Source organism: Podarcis melisellensis (genome assembly GCF_964234715.1).
Source record: "Podarcis melisellensis genome assembly, chromosome: 2".
Classification (NCBI taxonomy): domain Eukaryota; kingdom Metazoa; phylum Chordata; class Lepidosauria; order Squamata; family Lacertidae; genus Podarcis; species Podarcis melisellensis.
In genome coordinates, this window is record NC_138529.1 from 112,162,498 (window position 1) to 112,177,896 (window position 15,399).

Here is a 15,399-nt window from a genome sequence, read left to right on the forward strand (position 1 = left end):
TATCTGCCTGCCCAAACATTTTTGGTGGGCCCATAAATTTGTTTTTTTTTTCTCTTTGTAAAAATGGCGTCTCCCATCTTTTGTGTCCCTCCAGGTCCTCCACCGTATATTGTTTTATTTTTATTTTTAATTCCAAATTGTAGAGTTGGAAGGGTTACCCCAGGGTCAAACTAAGCCCTGCAACGCAGGAATCTTTTTGCCCAATGTGGGGCTCAAACCCACAACCCTGAGATGAAGAATCTCCTGCTCTGGGAACACAGTACATTTACAGCGCATGGTTCCCCCCTTCCAAACAAACAAACAAAAGATCCCTGGGAATTGTAGTTTGTTAAGAGTGCTGGGAGCTGCAGCTCTGCAAGGGGCTGAACTACAGTTCCCAGGAGTCTTGGGGGGTCATGTGCTTTAAGCATACTGTGCATAAGCATCCCGCCCATCCATTCCTTCTTTCTTTCTCTCCAGCTCATAACTCCAAGGCTGCAGCAGGTTCGATCCAGCTGCATAGTCCTATATTGTAGAGGGTTGGACTAGATGACCGGAGGACCCCTTCCAACTCTATGATTATACAGTATTCTAATCTTCAGCAGCAGAGGAAGGAAGCCGGCTGGCTTCTTGCGCCTTCTCGCTGCCCCCCTCCAGGTTCTTTTCTTCCAGCGGGCCGGCTGGGGGCAGCAAAGAGACAAGAGAGAGCGCGCTGTTCCATATACAGTAAATGCATTCTATATACACACAGCAGCGCTAGCTTGGAAAAGGAGGGGAGGCGTCAAGAAGAAAGGAGAAGGAGGAGGGAGGGAAGCCCAGAGAAGCTGCTCTCTCCTCCTCCATCTCCTCCTCCTTTTCCCTCCTTTTCCCTCCCTCTTTCCAGCTCCTCCTCCTCCTCCTCCTCCTCCTCCAGCCCTTGTGTGGGACTCCATTTTCCCAGCCCCAAAGTCTCCAAGGGAAGGGGGCCGTGGGAGTGCGCAGCCAAGATGGAATAATAGAGATCTCTAGATCTTGCATATAGCGATCTGTAGATCTGTATAGCTATACAAAACCCAGCCGTGCCTCGACGACGTCGCCCGGGCGCCTGCGGATTTGGGCAGCGTTAGGATCGGCGTCTTTGTGTGCGCGCTCGCTCGCGCTCGGCTGGACAGTTTTCGCCTTGGTGGCTTTTTGCGCCCCCGCGGAATGGATGACCAAGGGAGGCTGATCCAAGCTCGGGGGGCCGTGGGGCTCCCGCCGGGCCATCCGGCCGTGCCGGGGGTCCCCAGCATGACCCCCCACTCCCTCCACGAGCCCCCCTCGGATAACGGCGAGCCGCGCAAGCAAGACATCGGCGACATCCTGCAACAGATCATGACCATCACCGACCAAAGCTTGGACGAGGCGCAGGCAAAGTTGGTTACCCTCTCGCCATTCCGGGGCGCACGGGCTGGTGGGGGAGAGGGGGGGTGCTGGAAAGTTGCCTGGGAGGGTTTCTCCCTTTGTGTGTGGCGGGGAGTACTTTGGGATGCAAGCTGTGGGACCGAGACCTGGGGGCCGTGGGGTGGCCCGCGCTTTCCAGCGGAGTTTGGTGGTGCCGGATCTCGGGGGCGCATGTTTTGCGCCTGGGTGGAGACTTGGAAGTTCCAAGGTTTCGGGTGGAGGTGCTCCAGTTTTATTGGGGTAGTCCCCCAAATCCGGATTTGGGAGTTGGGAATCTGGATTGGGCAGGAACTGAACGTGGAGGGGGGGTTATTTGGGGGAACTTGATGGGGAAGAAAGATGAGGTTGTGGGTTAAGAATGGATTCCCTTGTTTGTTGCGGGGAACGTGAGTGGAGCCTCTTCAGAAAGGAGGAGAGCCTGAGGCCTGGAAGTCTGGAGCAAGTTGGCTCTTGTTTTTGTTGGGTGGAGAAGTTGGGAAGGAGAGGTTCGGATTTCAGGGGAGCCAAGCCTGGATTATAGGGAGGGTTGCTGGGGCCTGTTCCATTTGGGACTTGGGCCATTTTAGGGTAACTGAACATACTCTCAGGGGTTTGCAGCTTGTTGTGGGGCGTACATATGCACAGGATGGTGTTGCTGGTGAACTGGTTTGGGAGGGGTGGAATCCCAGTGTAAATAATAGGGGGATCTGGAATTTGGTTGAAGAGAGAGATTCTAGGGATTGCTGCTCACATTATTCCTGTGGCCTATACCTGTGGCCCATACCTTCTGCTTAAACCACTGGACCTTGCTTCCCTTCCAGATGTTTTAGTAGCCTGGCTTTTCACTCCCTGCCTGTTCACTTAGCCAAGCCACCAGATTTTCACATTTGGTTCAGGGGTATCCCAAACCCCTGAGGTTGATGTTTTAGAGGGTCTCTGTTGTGTAGTTAAATACATTAACAGTTAAATTTTTGATTATATTTGGTGAGCTGGAGGGAGCAAAGAATTACCTAATTGCAGATAAAACTCTTTGAAGGGGCTTATGCTGAAATTATGACTTTTGTCTAACTTTGAATAATAAGTTTGTGTGGTTGCTGTATTTTTTTTATTTTTATCTATATATAAAAAAGACTTTATATTGTAGGCCAATCTTTAGATTAGAGGCAATATTATTGGTCAGATGGTTTCTGTTTGACAGAACGATTGCCAGAAGTTTGGTTTCAGATATGAGTTTGTGTGTGGAGTGGTTTGTATCAAAAGGTCTGGACATCTAAATTCCTGGGAGGTTGTTTTTCCCCCCTGCTGGGAATTGGCACCGTGTTTGTGAGTGTGGTTAAGGGTTGTGAAGTGGCTGTTGGGAAGAGAGGTATTGTATACTGAGAAAGTTAAAATCCTCAGGGGTGTCTTTTTATTTCCTATGATCCGTGTAGCTATGTGGATTAAATCCAATGTGAGGTGAATTGTAGATATCAAGGTCTGCGGAGAGGTTTTCTGTGCTGAATTCTTGGTTTGTGGAAGTTGTAGCACTATAGAGAGAAAAGGGCTCTCAGGGCACTGTGTTGGTCTGAACTTGGAAGTTGTGCTTTGAGGGGAGAATCGTGAGTTTGTGTGATGGTCTAAATACTGAGTTCTGTTTGGGGCAGGGGAACAAAATAATTTGAAGATTATTTCTCTGAATGTGTGCTTTGATTGTCCGATATATCCAGGTTTTATTCAATTTCTGAGTTGCAAAACACGAGTCCAATGTTTTGTGAACTGAGCTATAAAGCTATATAACCAAAAGAATGTCAAAGGCTGCAATTATATATCAGAAGAAAGTGTTTGAAATTTGTTCTATACTGCATAAAATGGATTTTAAAAGATGAGAGATGGAGGAATCAAAGCAATGCAAAAATGTAATTCCAGTGAAGGGTAAACAGGGATCATTGCTTAAATCCCCCCCCCCCCCGGTTTTGTCTACCTTCCCTAACTTGACCAAACTTTGCCCATTTTACTGAACCTGAACACCCCTCCACATTCTTAGAAACCATTCAACAACTGAAGGAAATATATATTATTTTTATTGTTTAGGCTGTTCAGGTGCTGGAATTATACTGGGAATTACTCGGGGCGGAGAGGGGACTCCATTATATGTGCGAATAAACGAGGGTTGATTGATTGATTCGCCAGGCTCAGGTCTGCGAGCCATTGTGGAAATGGATAGAGGCTTCCTTTCTCTTTTATGACAACTCCAAATCCAGTCTTTCCTCCCCTCAAAAACCACCGGCTTTATCTGCTCTCTCTCCCACTGTTTAAACTGCAGGAAACATGCCCTGAATTGTCACCGCATGAAGCCAGCTCTCTTCACCGTCCTCTGCGAAATCAAAGAAAAGACAGGTACTGTATTGTTTGGGCTCCGGAGGTTTGAGAGGGGCGGCTGTATGTTGTTGTTCAAATACACACACACACATATATATTTGTCAACCTGTTACCAAAATAACCCCACAAGCCACTATATTGTCGAGCGAAGAAAAGGAGGGATTGGAATGGGGGTTATGGGGAGTCTCTGGTAGAGAGGAGGAAGGCAGAAGAGCTGGTGTTTTCCCTCCAGAGGTTTTTGCCAGAGGCCTGCCGTCTCCCGCGCCATCTTGACGCGTCTGAAATTTCTTTTTCCGCCTGCCTGGTTTTCTTTGTAGCAACTTTGCCCCACCACCTGCCCCCTCTCTCTGCCTCCACCCGTCCGCTGTTTGACCATGGTGTGTTTTTTGTGTGCAAGGATGGAAATGTCCTCCTATCTCTCTCCCCCCCCCCCATTGCTCACACTGCCTCACTTGTAATGGGGGTCGCTTAGTCCATAAAGGGGTTCTCTGGTAGCATCAGGATCTTTTGTCCACAGAAATAAATACCACCCACCCCAGTCTCCCCTCCTGTCTTTGAAACTTTCATCCCGGCCTTTTCCTCCCGTCACTGTTGTGTTCCCTAAAATTCTCCCTTGCTTTGGGATGCTTCCTTGACTGGCTTGCTTCTTAAGTTTTAGGCTCCCCTGTGGGGTGTCCTTTTGCTGAGGGGGGTGGGGGTGGGATATGCAAAGTGCCTTTAAGGCTGTGTTTCTGCATGAGAGAGGCAGGGAGGAGAAGCTGGAGTTTCCTGCCAGCTCCTTGGAAGTTGTGCTGTGCCCAGATTAAAAAGTGAAAAGAACCCAGCAGCCCAAGCCTTAAAAGGATTACTGAAAAGGAGAGAGTGAGAGCGAAGGGTTTGTGTGTGTGTGTGTGTGTGTGTTGGGATTGTCATTAAAGTTCATCCAGTCTTAAGCTGCCGGGATTTGGGCCACATGTATCCGAAGTAATGGCCAGCTGTCTTTAGGGCCTCGTTTGGTCATCTGCTCGTTTATTTAAACTGCTTAAATCCCACTCAAGTCAATAGGAGTTCGGAGGCCTCGCTGGGAGTGGGATTGCAGCCAGAAAAGCATTAAGCTGGATTCTGGAAACACTAATCTATGTTTCAGAGAGTGAGTGTGAATACTTTTTGTTTTGTTCTGCTCAAACGTGAGCTCTGAACTGTTGATCTTCCAACCGGTGGGTTGGAACTCTCAAGCGGACCGTGCACTCGGGGATAAGTTGTGTCACACCGATGGCGCGCCTCCCATTTTCGTCCCTTCTGTAAGCAGCTGCTTTAGGGTGGGTTGTTGCGTTTTTAAAAAGGAGGTAAAAGTCATAGATGGGAGAGAGACATGCAGGAAAATATGAACAGCGAGTCCCATTTCTTTGCATTTCGGGATCAAAGATAGGCCTGGAAGTTTAAAAAACGATAGGTGAAAGCTGTGGGACTGAATGTTTTGGCGTGTGTTAATAAATGTCTTCTTGCTCGGCCCCACTCATCCATGTCATGTGACCCACAGAAGGTCGCCAAGAAAATCGGTTTGAAAAAGTTTCCTGCCTTTGAAGTGGTCCCTAGTTTAGGCAAGCAGTCGCAGCCGTGTCCTGTGCAAGTTTGCTCAGACATCATCTCCACAAAATTTGGTGGGGCATGTGCAGACAATGGGAGCCTGTGCATGCTTCCTTGGGAGGGAGACCAACTGAGTACATTGGTATTTGATTCTGAATAAATGTGCAGAAGGTTCCGGCTTTTGGTTTGCTTCCTTCCCTGCAGCGTTCTCCGACCGCTGGTCCGCTCCTGATATCACTGGGCTGCATCTCCCTAATTTCCCTGACCTTTGGCCTTGCTCACTGGGGCTGATGGGCGTTGGAGTGTAATCGTATTTGAAGGATTGCAAGTTGGGGAAAGCACCTTGTGGTTTCCATATGAGATGGATGTTTTGCTTCTGCAACATCACCCAAAGCAGAGATGCTGGGTGGAAGCTTGCAATTTAAAAGGCTGCTTATGAAACATGAGCGCTGCAATCTGTTGTCAGAAGGGAAAAGGCATCGTTTGTGTTGCATGGCGTCAAGAAAATGGATAAGGAGAAGTTTATCTCCTCCTGCTCTCCTACTACCAGAGGGTCAATTTCAATTTTCAATGTTCTTCTGAAGGTGATTGACAGAAGATTTGGGGCAGATCCGTACCATACCTTTAAAACATGCCCAACACACATTGAAAGCACATGACTCTGCCTGCCTCACAGAATCCTGGGAACTGCACCTTCCTCTTCTACAGCTTCCAGCACCCTTGACAATACAGTCATACCTTGGGTTACAGACGCTTCAGGTTGCGTTTTTTCGGGTTACGGACTCGTCAAAACCTGGACGTGCCGCAACGGATTACGTCTGGGTTTCGGCAGTCGCGCATGTGCAGAAGCGCTAAATCGCGCTATTCGCAGAAGCGCCAAATCGCAGCCCGCAGGTTGCGAACGCGCCTCCCGCACAGATCACATTCGCAACCTGAGCATCCATTGTACACAGTCCCCAGGATTCTTTGGGGGCAATTTGTGTGCTCTATATGTGTGGGGTGTACTTTATAGTGTGGATCTGCCCTCAGGAACAAAAGGGGAAGTACAGGGCATGTAGTTAAACTATGGGATTCTCTGCCATAAAATGGTGACAAAGACGGCTTTAAATTTAAAAAAATGATAGGAACATAAGAGGAGCCAGTGCCGGCACAAATGCATTTTGGCACCTGAGGTGAACCACAAAATGGGGTCCCCTCCCTGCCAGGGAACAAGGGGGCAAAAAAGATCCACTTTGGGAGCAAGGGTGGGAGGAGACCAGCAGCGCCTCCTGTTGGCCAGGAGGCCACTGTAGAGGCGGACATTGGGGGCCGCCTCCCAGGTGTGTGCCGTATCCGTCTCTGAAGGTGCGTCAGTCTCTGTCAGATGCTTCTCTTAGAGGCTGGATCTACTGTCAATCTTGCCGCCTGAGGCCGACGCCTCACCTTGTCCATTTGGATCCCTTCCAGTCGGGATTCAGGCCTCATCATGGGACTGAAACTGCCTTGGTCGCACTGGTTGATGATCTCCGGCGGGCTAGGGACAAAGGTGAGAGCTGTTTCCTAATTCTGCTGGATCTCTCAGCGGCGTTTGATACCATTGACCATAACATCCTTCTGGACCGTCTTGAGGGGCTGGGAGCTGGGGGCACTGTTATACAGTGGTTTCGCTCCTTCCTCCTGGGCTGTGTTCAGAAAGTGGTGGTGGGGGATGAGTGTTCAGACCCCTGGGCTCTCACTTGTGGGGTGCCTCAGGGTTCTGTCCTCTCCCCCATGCTTTTCAACATCTACATGCAGCCGCTGGGAGAGATCATCAGGAGGTTTGGGCTGGGTGTTCATCAGTATGCAGATGATACCCAGCTCTACCTCTCTTTTAAATCAGAACCAGTGAGGGCAGTGAAGGTCCTGTGTGAGTGTCTAGAGGCGGTTGGAGGATGGATGGCGGCTAACAGATTGAGGTTGAATCCTGACAAGACAGAAGTACTGTTTCTGGGGGACAGGAGGCGGGCAGGTGTGGAGGATTCCCTGGTCCTGAATGGGGTAACTGTGCCCCTGAAGGACCAGGTGCGCAGCCTGGGAGTCATTTTGGACTCACAGCTGTCCATGGAGGCACAGGTCAAATCTGTGTCCAGGGCAGCTGTTTACCAGCTCCATCTGGTACGTAGGCTGAGACCCTATCTGCCTGCGGACTGTCTCGCCAGAGTGGTGCATGCTCTGGTTATCTCCCGCTTGGACTACTGCAATGCACTCTACGTGGGGCAACCTTTGAAGGTGACTCAGAAACTACAACTAATCCAGAATGCGGCAGCTAGACTGGTGACTGGGAGCGGCCGCCGAGACCATATAACACCGGTCTTGAAAGACCTACATTGGCTCCCAGTATGTTTCCGAGCACAATTCAAAGTGTTGGTGCTGACCTTTAAAGCCCTAAACGGCCTCGGTCCAGTATATCTGAAGGAGCGTCTCCACCCCCATCATTCTGCCCGGACGCTGAGGTCCAGCGCCGAGGGCCTTCTGGCGGTTCCCTCATTGCGAGAAGCAAAGCTACAGGGAACCAGGCAGAGGGCCTTCTCGGTAGTGGCGCCCACCCTGTGGAACGCCCTCCCATCAGATGTCAAAACGATAAACAACTACTTGACATTCAGAAGACATCTTAAGGCAGCCCTGTTCAGGGAAGTTTTTAACATGTGATTTTACTGTATTTTTGGTTTTTATGGAAGCCGCCCAGAGTGGCTGGGGAGGACCAGCCAGATGGGCGGGGTATAAATAATAAATTATTATTATTATTATTATTATTATTATTATTATTATTATTATTATTATTATTGTCTTATAAGTGGGCCAGCCCTTAGAGCAGGCATAATGCGGCCCTCCAGATGCTTTGGCCTACAACTCCCCTGATCCCTAGCTAACAGGTCAGGGATGATGGGAATTGTAGTCCAAAACATCTGGAGAGCCGAAGGCTGGGGTACCTGGCTTAGAGGATGCCCTGTTAGATTGGCCCAAGGGCCTGTCTGGTCCAGCCTTCTGTTCTCGCAGTGGCCAACCAGATATTGCGATGGGAAGCCCACGAGGAAAGGAGCTGAATGCAACAGAACTACTTTCCCCACCTGTGGTTTGCATCAACTGGTGTTCAGAGGCATATGATCCTGAGGAGGATAAATGTATCCATGGTAACAAGAAATAATGGTTATATCCTACCTCCGGTTTTTAGATGCATTATGCCTCTGAAATACCAGTTGCTGGGAAAATAACCTTAAGTTCTGTTCCAGAGTCCTTGCTCAGGTGCCTGACAGCTAAGGCGATCTGTGTGGTGAGGACATGGAGCAGGGCCTTCTCGGCGATGGCCCCATACTTAAGGAATTCAGTTGCCTGGGAGGGCAGTTTGGCTCCTTCCTTTGAAATCTTTTGGTGGTCCTTGAGAACCTACCTTTTTCTTTGTATCTTTTTGTGGTTGATGCAAACTGGACTGCAGAGATAGCGCTTTAAATTGCAGGTAGTATGTTTATTTTTTTGCCCCCGATGCGAGTTTCCCATACAAATTTGAATTAGGAAAGTGTTCCTATGAAATTGGGGTAATGTGCACTGGAATTTTTTCAGGGTGCGTTGGAAATTATTTTCTGAGAGAACGAATTGAGCACGTTTAAAAACTTGGAAGCTGCCGGGTTATATTTATTTGAAGTTTGTGTCCGTTTGTTGTTACTTTAGAAATGGGAAAAATAAATCGCTGCTTGAAGGGCTTTTGTTCTAGAATATTACAAAATAAGTTTAGTTTTCTATATGTTTTGAAACTATTCTCCTAGGTGGCTTTTGTTATTATTCACAGCTTTGTGAAGAATGTCTTCTTAAAGTGGCTTATAAATCTATTAAACTTTAAATTGGGGTAAGATCTGGATGCTAAAATAGGTAGGCCTTTGTACTGATCCACCAGGGCTCTTTTGATACTAATTAGGCAGGTTCTGCAGATAATGCTTCATTGAGGAAGCCAAAATTTCCAGCTGCATTAATGGAGGACAGTAGTGAGGCCTACACTGAAAAAGCCTGTTGTGGGTCCTTTCGGGTTAAACAGTTATAAACCAATTTAAGAATCTTCTTCCTGCGTAAGTCAATGTAGCTAGACAGCTCAGGCATTCTCATAGTAAATCAAGGGCTGTCAAGCTTTTTTTGTGGGGCGGCTTGTGGGCCCATTTGTATTTTTTGAGCAAGGGCCATGGATGCTACCCTCTCTGATCCCTTTTCTTGCGAACTGGAGAGACAGAAAAAGAGAGGCTGTGAATGCTTTTCCGTGGGAGCCAGTAGAAGTAATCTGAGCCTTGCAAAGCACCTAAAGGCGAAAGAGGAAGTGGGGGAGAGCGTTGCTTTTTCAACTTCCTCCTTTAGCTCTATGTACTTTTCCCAGGAGAAAAGAGGGCAATAGGTGTGCATATACAGGTGCTCAGAAGCTTTGTCGATTCCAGGAGAAGGCCTTAAGGGTCCCACATTGGTGTAACTGTTGGGCCGCAGAGGCCCTGCGTGCAGGCCTGTTAGTGAATTCACGAGACGGGGCCTTTTTGGTGGTGGCCCCCAGGGCGGATTTGATTTAAATCAAATCAATTTAAATCACTAATCAGTAAGACTTGATTTAAATCATTTTTTTTACAGAAACACTCATTCTTGCTGGTATCATCTTAATATTTACAACCAGAGGAAGGTTTCATTTTTGGAATAAGAAATTTTCAGAGTAGTTTTTACAGTTTTATAAAAAATTACAGATTTGGTTATACTATTAGAAATACATAGATAATAATGGTAATTATTGTGAGGTTTAATAAGTTAACTGTTCATATTTGGACAACTGCTGTATTTTATTGGAAGGAGAAGAATAATCATTTCAGTCATAACAATTTACACAATTTATTTAACTAAAGCAATAACATTACAGCATATGTATCCATGTTTGTTAACTGATGTGGTTAAACAATTTTTTAACCTTAGACTGAATTTTAGCACACATGAAAAACTTAAAACAAATCCTTATTTCCTGATGAATAGCCTTTGAACTATAATGTAACTCAAATAGAAGATTTTTCCTCCAAAAGCATTTTATTTTAAAAATCCAATATAAATAAATAAAAAATTAATTTCAAAAATCCGATTTTTCTTTTTTTAAAAAAAATCATTGATTTTCATCCACCCTGGTGGCCCCTCATCTATTGGACTCCTTCCCTTGGAGATAACATAGTTTGGCTCTGTCTATATAGCTGAGCCTTGGAGACATTCCCATTTCAAGCTGCCTTTGTTTAGGTAGCTGGGATGGTTTAAACTTGCTTGTGTTATTTGCAAGCTGGCTAGCTGTATTCCGACTCTATATGACGGGTGCAAACAGCCTAGCATTATAATAGGTCTCTTTTTGTCTTCATGGTGTTCTGCTAACCTTTTGGCTTTTGGAAAAAATCCTTATTTGTATGTGGTTTTAAAGGTCAGGTTGGTAATGCTGTCGTGATTGCAAGCTGCTGTGAAAGGACTTTGGTCCTGAAAATCAGCAATTTTTACCCCCCCATATTTTCAAATTGATTTTCTGCATCCCATCTCAATCTGGACCATAACCATACTTGGGGATCAAGACTGCTCTGGTAGTTGCAGCTGGGTGTGAAGTTTCACCCCTTCCAGCTAGTTGCACCTCTTTCTAGATAGCAAGATAGCATCTAGATAGATGCTGTGATTCATCCGCTGGTAGTTTCTTGGCTTGCTTACTGCAATCAGTTGCACAGGGGGCTGGCCTTGAAGACAGTCTGGAAACTGAAGCTGGTCTTGAATACATTGCATTGGCTGTTGGAATCCTAGAATTATGGGGTGCGAAGGGACGCCAAGGGAGGAATGTACTGTACCAGTTTTATCAGGGTGATTCGTAGAATTGTAGAGTTGGGACACCAGTGGTCATCTAGTCCAACCCCCTGCAATGCAGGAATAGACGCCCTGGCATATTTGACTGAGCACCTTCTCCCATATGACCCCCCCCGCCCCCAAAGAGAGAGATTTAAACCAAATAGAGATGTCCTGTTGAGAATCTCACCAAATCAAGGCTATCCTTCGCCAGGAGCAGTTTTTTCTTGCTAGAATCACAGAATTTGATTTGGAAGGGACCAAGAGTGTCATCTAGTCCAACAGAGCAATTGAAGAACCCTGCTTAGTGGAATCCTTGCTCCTCCTGTGAAACCTCTTGTCTTCATATCTTTTTGGCCCCTTTAGGATGAGATGCCGAGCAAGAGATAGTATTCTTCTTGACTTAGCAAAGTAGGATTAATTACAGGGTCATTTTCTGGTTGTTTTACAACTCGAATGAAGTGGCTTGGTGTTGTTGTGGTTTAAACGTTTTTGCTGCAAGCCATTTAAAGTCTAGAAATGGCACTGAAATCACGCTAATTGTACGAAGGGTGTGTATGCATGCCAAGTCTTGCCATTTTTTAATTATTCTCCCCTCCCACTGGCTGCCTCGCGCATTTGCACGGGTGTTTTATTTATTTTTTGAACCTTTGCCCTGCCGTACCTGGAACCGTCGGGGAGGCTTAGAGCTGCGCCCCTCCCTGACTGCCAGAGGCAAATCTTCATTCCCTCAAGATCCAGAGCAAGGTATGTTCTCTCTGATTAAAAAAACAAATCTTCGCAAGAAAGCTTAATTCCATACCAAAAAAAAAAAAAAAAAGACTGAGTTGATGCAGATGTTCATAATTTGCTCATTTTGCATAATTAATCCTGCTTTGGTTTGGCAAGGAGAAGGGGGAAGTTATGCAATACACTGGCATTCTTCTGACAATTGCTTGAAAGGCTAATTGGCCACACCTGTCTCTAGTCTCTAAAACTTCTGGCTCACATTGCTCATACTATTTAAAGGAACCTTGCAGTTAAGGACTAGCCTGGTTACCACAGACACGTGCATGGAAGCAAGTGTGTAGACTGGCAGAGGAGAGACAGCATTGTCCATTCTTTTCCTGTGCCCAGCACAGAAACCAGAGTGAGCTGCTAGAGCAGGGGTCAAGATTTTTGGCTCCAGGGACAGCCTGCTTGTCAATCATGTGACATCATAATGACATCACGCCGGGCACTCGTAAACCACAGTGCAAGGGGCGTTGCCAGCTCTGCGCTTGGTAGTACAGGGAAAAGGTTTGCAAGTCGAGGCTGCAAAAAACCTGGAGCTGCTTACTTTGGCTGTGCAGGCCTCTACTTAGCACACAACAAACATGCACAGCCAAACTGAGCAGGATTTAATCCCTGTTCGTCAGGGGATTTGGCTGTGAGTGCCTGTTCGCTGCTGGAAACTTGCCTGTGCAACTCAGAATTGGACCTCACCCTCCCACCTAGCAGCTGATGTCATGAGTGATGTCAGCTGATTGACAGGTGGGTAGGGGTGGGGGACATGGCCTTTGCAGGCCAAATTGGTGGGCCAAAAGCTTCCCATCCCTGTTTCGGAAGAAAAAAGCTCCCACCTGCACAATGAGCATGTAAACACAGCGGGTAAACCATCTGCAGGTCCTCAGTAGGCTAGTAAACATTTTTATAGGCTAATAACTTTTAGGGCCTTATGTCCCAGGCTGCTTTATGTGCATCTTCATAACCATGAGGTCCAGAAACTTGTTTTTGCAGGCTGCCTTTTTGAGCGCAGAGTTGTGCAGTCCTGGGAATGGGGGGGGGGGAGAATGTCATCGGGCCTTCCCCTAGCTCTGAGACAAGCCGCAGTCGCAGTCCAGCTTTGGGTGTGGGCAGGCAAGATGAGCGATAGATGTGAAGAAGAGAGTTCTAGGAAGGTCGAATTCCAAGGCGGCAGTAAAGGCTTGGAGTGGCCAGAAGCAGATGTGAGGTCAAAGGCAGGTAGAGGGATTTCCTGGGTTTGGTGCATCCTGGATGGCATAGTCAACAGGCACTATTCAAGCTGGGAAGGTCACCTGAGTCTCTCTTCAGGCCAGGTCCACATCCACAAAGGACACCCTTTTCCTTAAGGCCTCGTCTCCTAGGGAGCAGCGGTGCAGGAAGCTAAGGTACTAAAACCTGTTGGTGGCATTGGTTTGAGAGCCCCATCTGCATAGCAGCTGCATCTACCTCCGGGGCAAGCATGTTTTTGCTCCAAACTGGGTGCATCAACACAAGCACTCAGCCCACCAGGGAAGTGTATAGAAGTTTTGTACAGAAGAGCAATAAATATACTAGTTTTGTACAGAAGTGCAGCCTTTCCTTCTGAGTCAGGGGAAACCCATCCCTTCCTGTCCACATCAGAAGCTGGCTGTGCCCTATGCTGATTGGCTGTCACATGTTCCCATCAGAATCCGGCTGTGCCCTGTGCTGATTGGCTGGCCCCTATGATGTCACTTCTTCACCTCTGTATCACCTGTCCTGGCCGGTTTTTAAGCTATTTCTAAAAAGCAGGTTGTGCGTGTCTCTGTGTAATACGATGTTTATTTTATCTCAGGAAACGCCCTGAGATACTTGGATGAAGGGCAGTATACAAATTTAACAAATAATTATTTCTCATCAAAAAACATTTAAAAGTCATCCCATACAGATGCACGTCAGATGTGGTGAGCCTCTGGGCTCCTGGATGTTTTGTTGTTGTTTAGTTGTTTAGTCGTGTCCGACTCTTCGTGACCCCATGGACCAAAGCATGCCAGGCACTCCTGTCTTCCACTGCCTCCCGCAGTTTGGTCAAACTCATGCTGGTAGCTTTGAGAACACTGTCCAACCATCTCGTCCTCTGTCGTCCCCTTCTTCTTGTGCCCTCCATCTTTCCCAACATCAGGGTCTTTTCCAGGGAGTCTTCTCTTCTCATGAGGTGGCCAAAGTATTGGAGCCTCAGCTTCAGGATCTGTCCTTCCAGTGAGCACTCAGGGCTGATTTCCTTCAGAATGGAGAGGTTTGATCTTCTTGCAGTCCGTGGGACTCTCAAGAGTCTCCTCCAGCACCAGAATTCAAAAGCATCGAGTCTTCGGCAATCGGCCTTCTTTATGGTCCAGCTCTCACTTCTATACATCACTACTGGGAAAACCATGGCTTTAACTATACAGTGGTTTCCCGCAAGACGAACACCTTGCAAGACGGAAAACCCGCTAGACGAAAGGGTTTTCCGTTTAGGAGGCGCTTCGCAAAACGAATTTCCCTATGGGGTTGCTTCGCAAGACGAAAAAATCTTGCGAGTCCCCGCAGTTTTTTCCGCTCCCCCCCCCTTTTCCTAAGCCGCTAAACCGCATAACAGCTGATCCGCTGATAAGCCGCTTAACAGCTGATCGCTAGAAGCCGCTAGACCACTGTAGTGCTAATCCGCTAAGCTGTCAATGGGCTTGCTTCGCAAGACGAAAAAACCGCTAGACGAAGAGAATCGCGGAACGGATTCTTTTCGCCTTGCAAGGCACCACTGTATGGACCTTTGTCGGCAAGGTGATGTCTCTGCTTTTTAAGATGCTGTCTAGGTTTGTCATTGCTTTTTTCCTAAGAAGCAGGCGTCTTTTAATTTCGCGACTGCTGTCCCGGATGTTTACTGAACTACAACTCCCATATTCCCTCATCGTTGGCTTTCCTTCTTGCGGCTGATGGGAGTTGTAGTTTGGCAACATCAGGGTGACCAAAGGCTCCCTACTCCTGATCTACATGGGTGTTGGTGGTACCTTTTTAAAACTTAAGAAAAGCATGTGATTTGCCCACCTAAAGATTTAGGGTGCGTGGATGGACTAGGGGAATATAAGAAACTGCTCTATTCTGACTCAGACCATCGACTCCCCCAGGTCAGTATTGTCTACACTGACCGGCAGCATCTGTGCAGAATTTCATGGAGGAGACAGTTCCCCCTCGCCTGTTACCTGGAGATGCCAAGGAATTGAACCTGGGCCTTCAACACGGAGCGCAGATGCTTCTCCGCTGGGCTGCAGCCCTTCCCCAAAAGACATAAATTAGAAAGAACATAAATTAGCTGCATTTCCCATGGCTGGAAAGAGCATCTGTTGCTTTCATTGTTAAGGTGGGAGGCAAGGCCCGGCGTCCTCCACAGGAGGCAAAATGTGCCACGGCTCCTTTATTTTTAGAGATCCATATGCTCTCCTGCATCTGGAGGAGCTGCAGTAGCTCTCCTCACAGTGCATACATGGGAATCTGTTGTTT

At 47.4% G+C, this 15,399-nt stretch overlaps 1 protein-coding gene across 3 annotated transcripts in view; it reads left to right on the forward strand.

Annotated features, from left to right (window-relative positions):
• The first annotated feature begins 852 nt into the window (after positions 1-852).
• The window catches only part of PBX2 (PBX homeobox 2), a 41,328-nt gene continuing 26,781 nt past the window's right edge, over positions 853-15,399 (forward strand). The window contains exons 1-2 of one of the 3 annotated variants that reach the window (XM_081902957.1): positions 853-1,373; positions 3,671-3,756. In XM_081902957.1, coding sequence (XP_081759083.1) covers positions 1,165-1,373; positions 3,671-3,756 — 295 coding nt within the window. In that variant the 5' untranslated portion in view covers positions 853-1,164. The remainder of the gene's footprint in view (positions 1,374-3,670; positions 3,757-15,399) is intronic. The other 2 variants (XM_081902955.1, XM_081902956.1) reach the window with 2 other exon arrangements.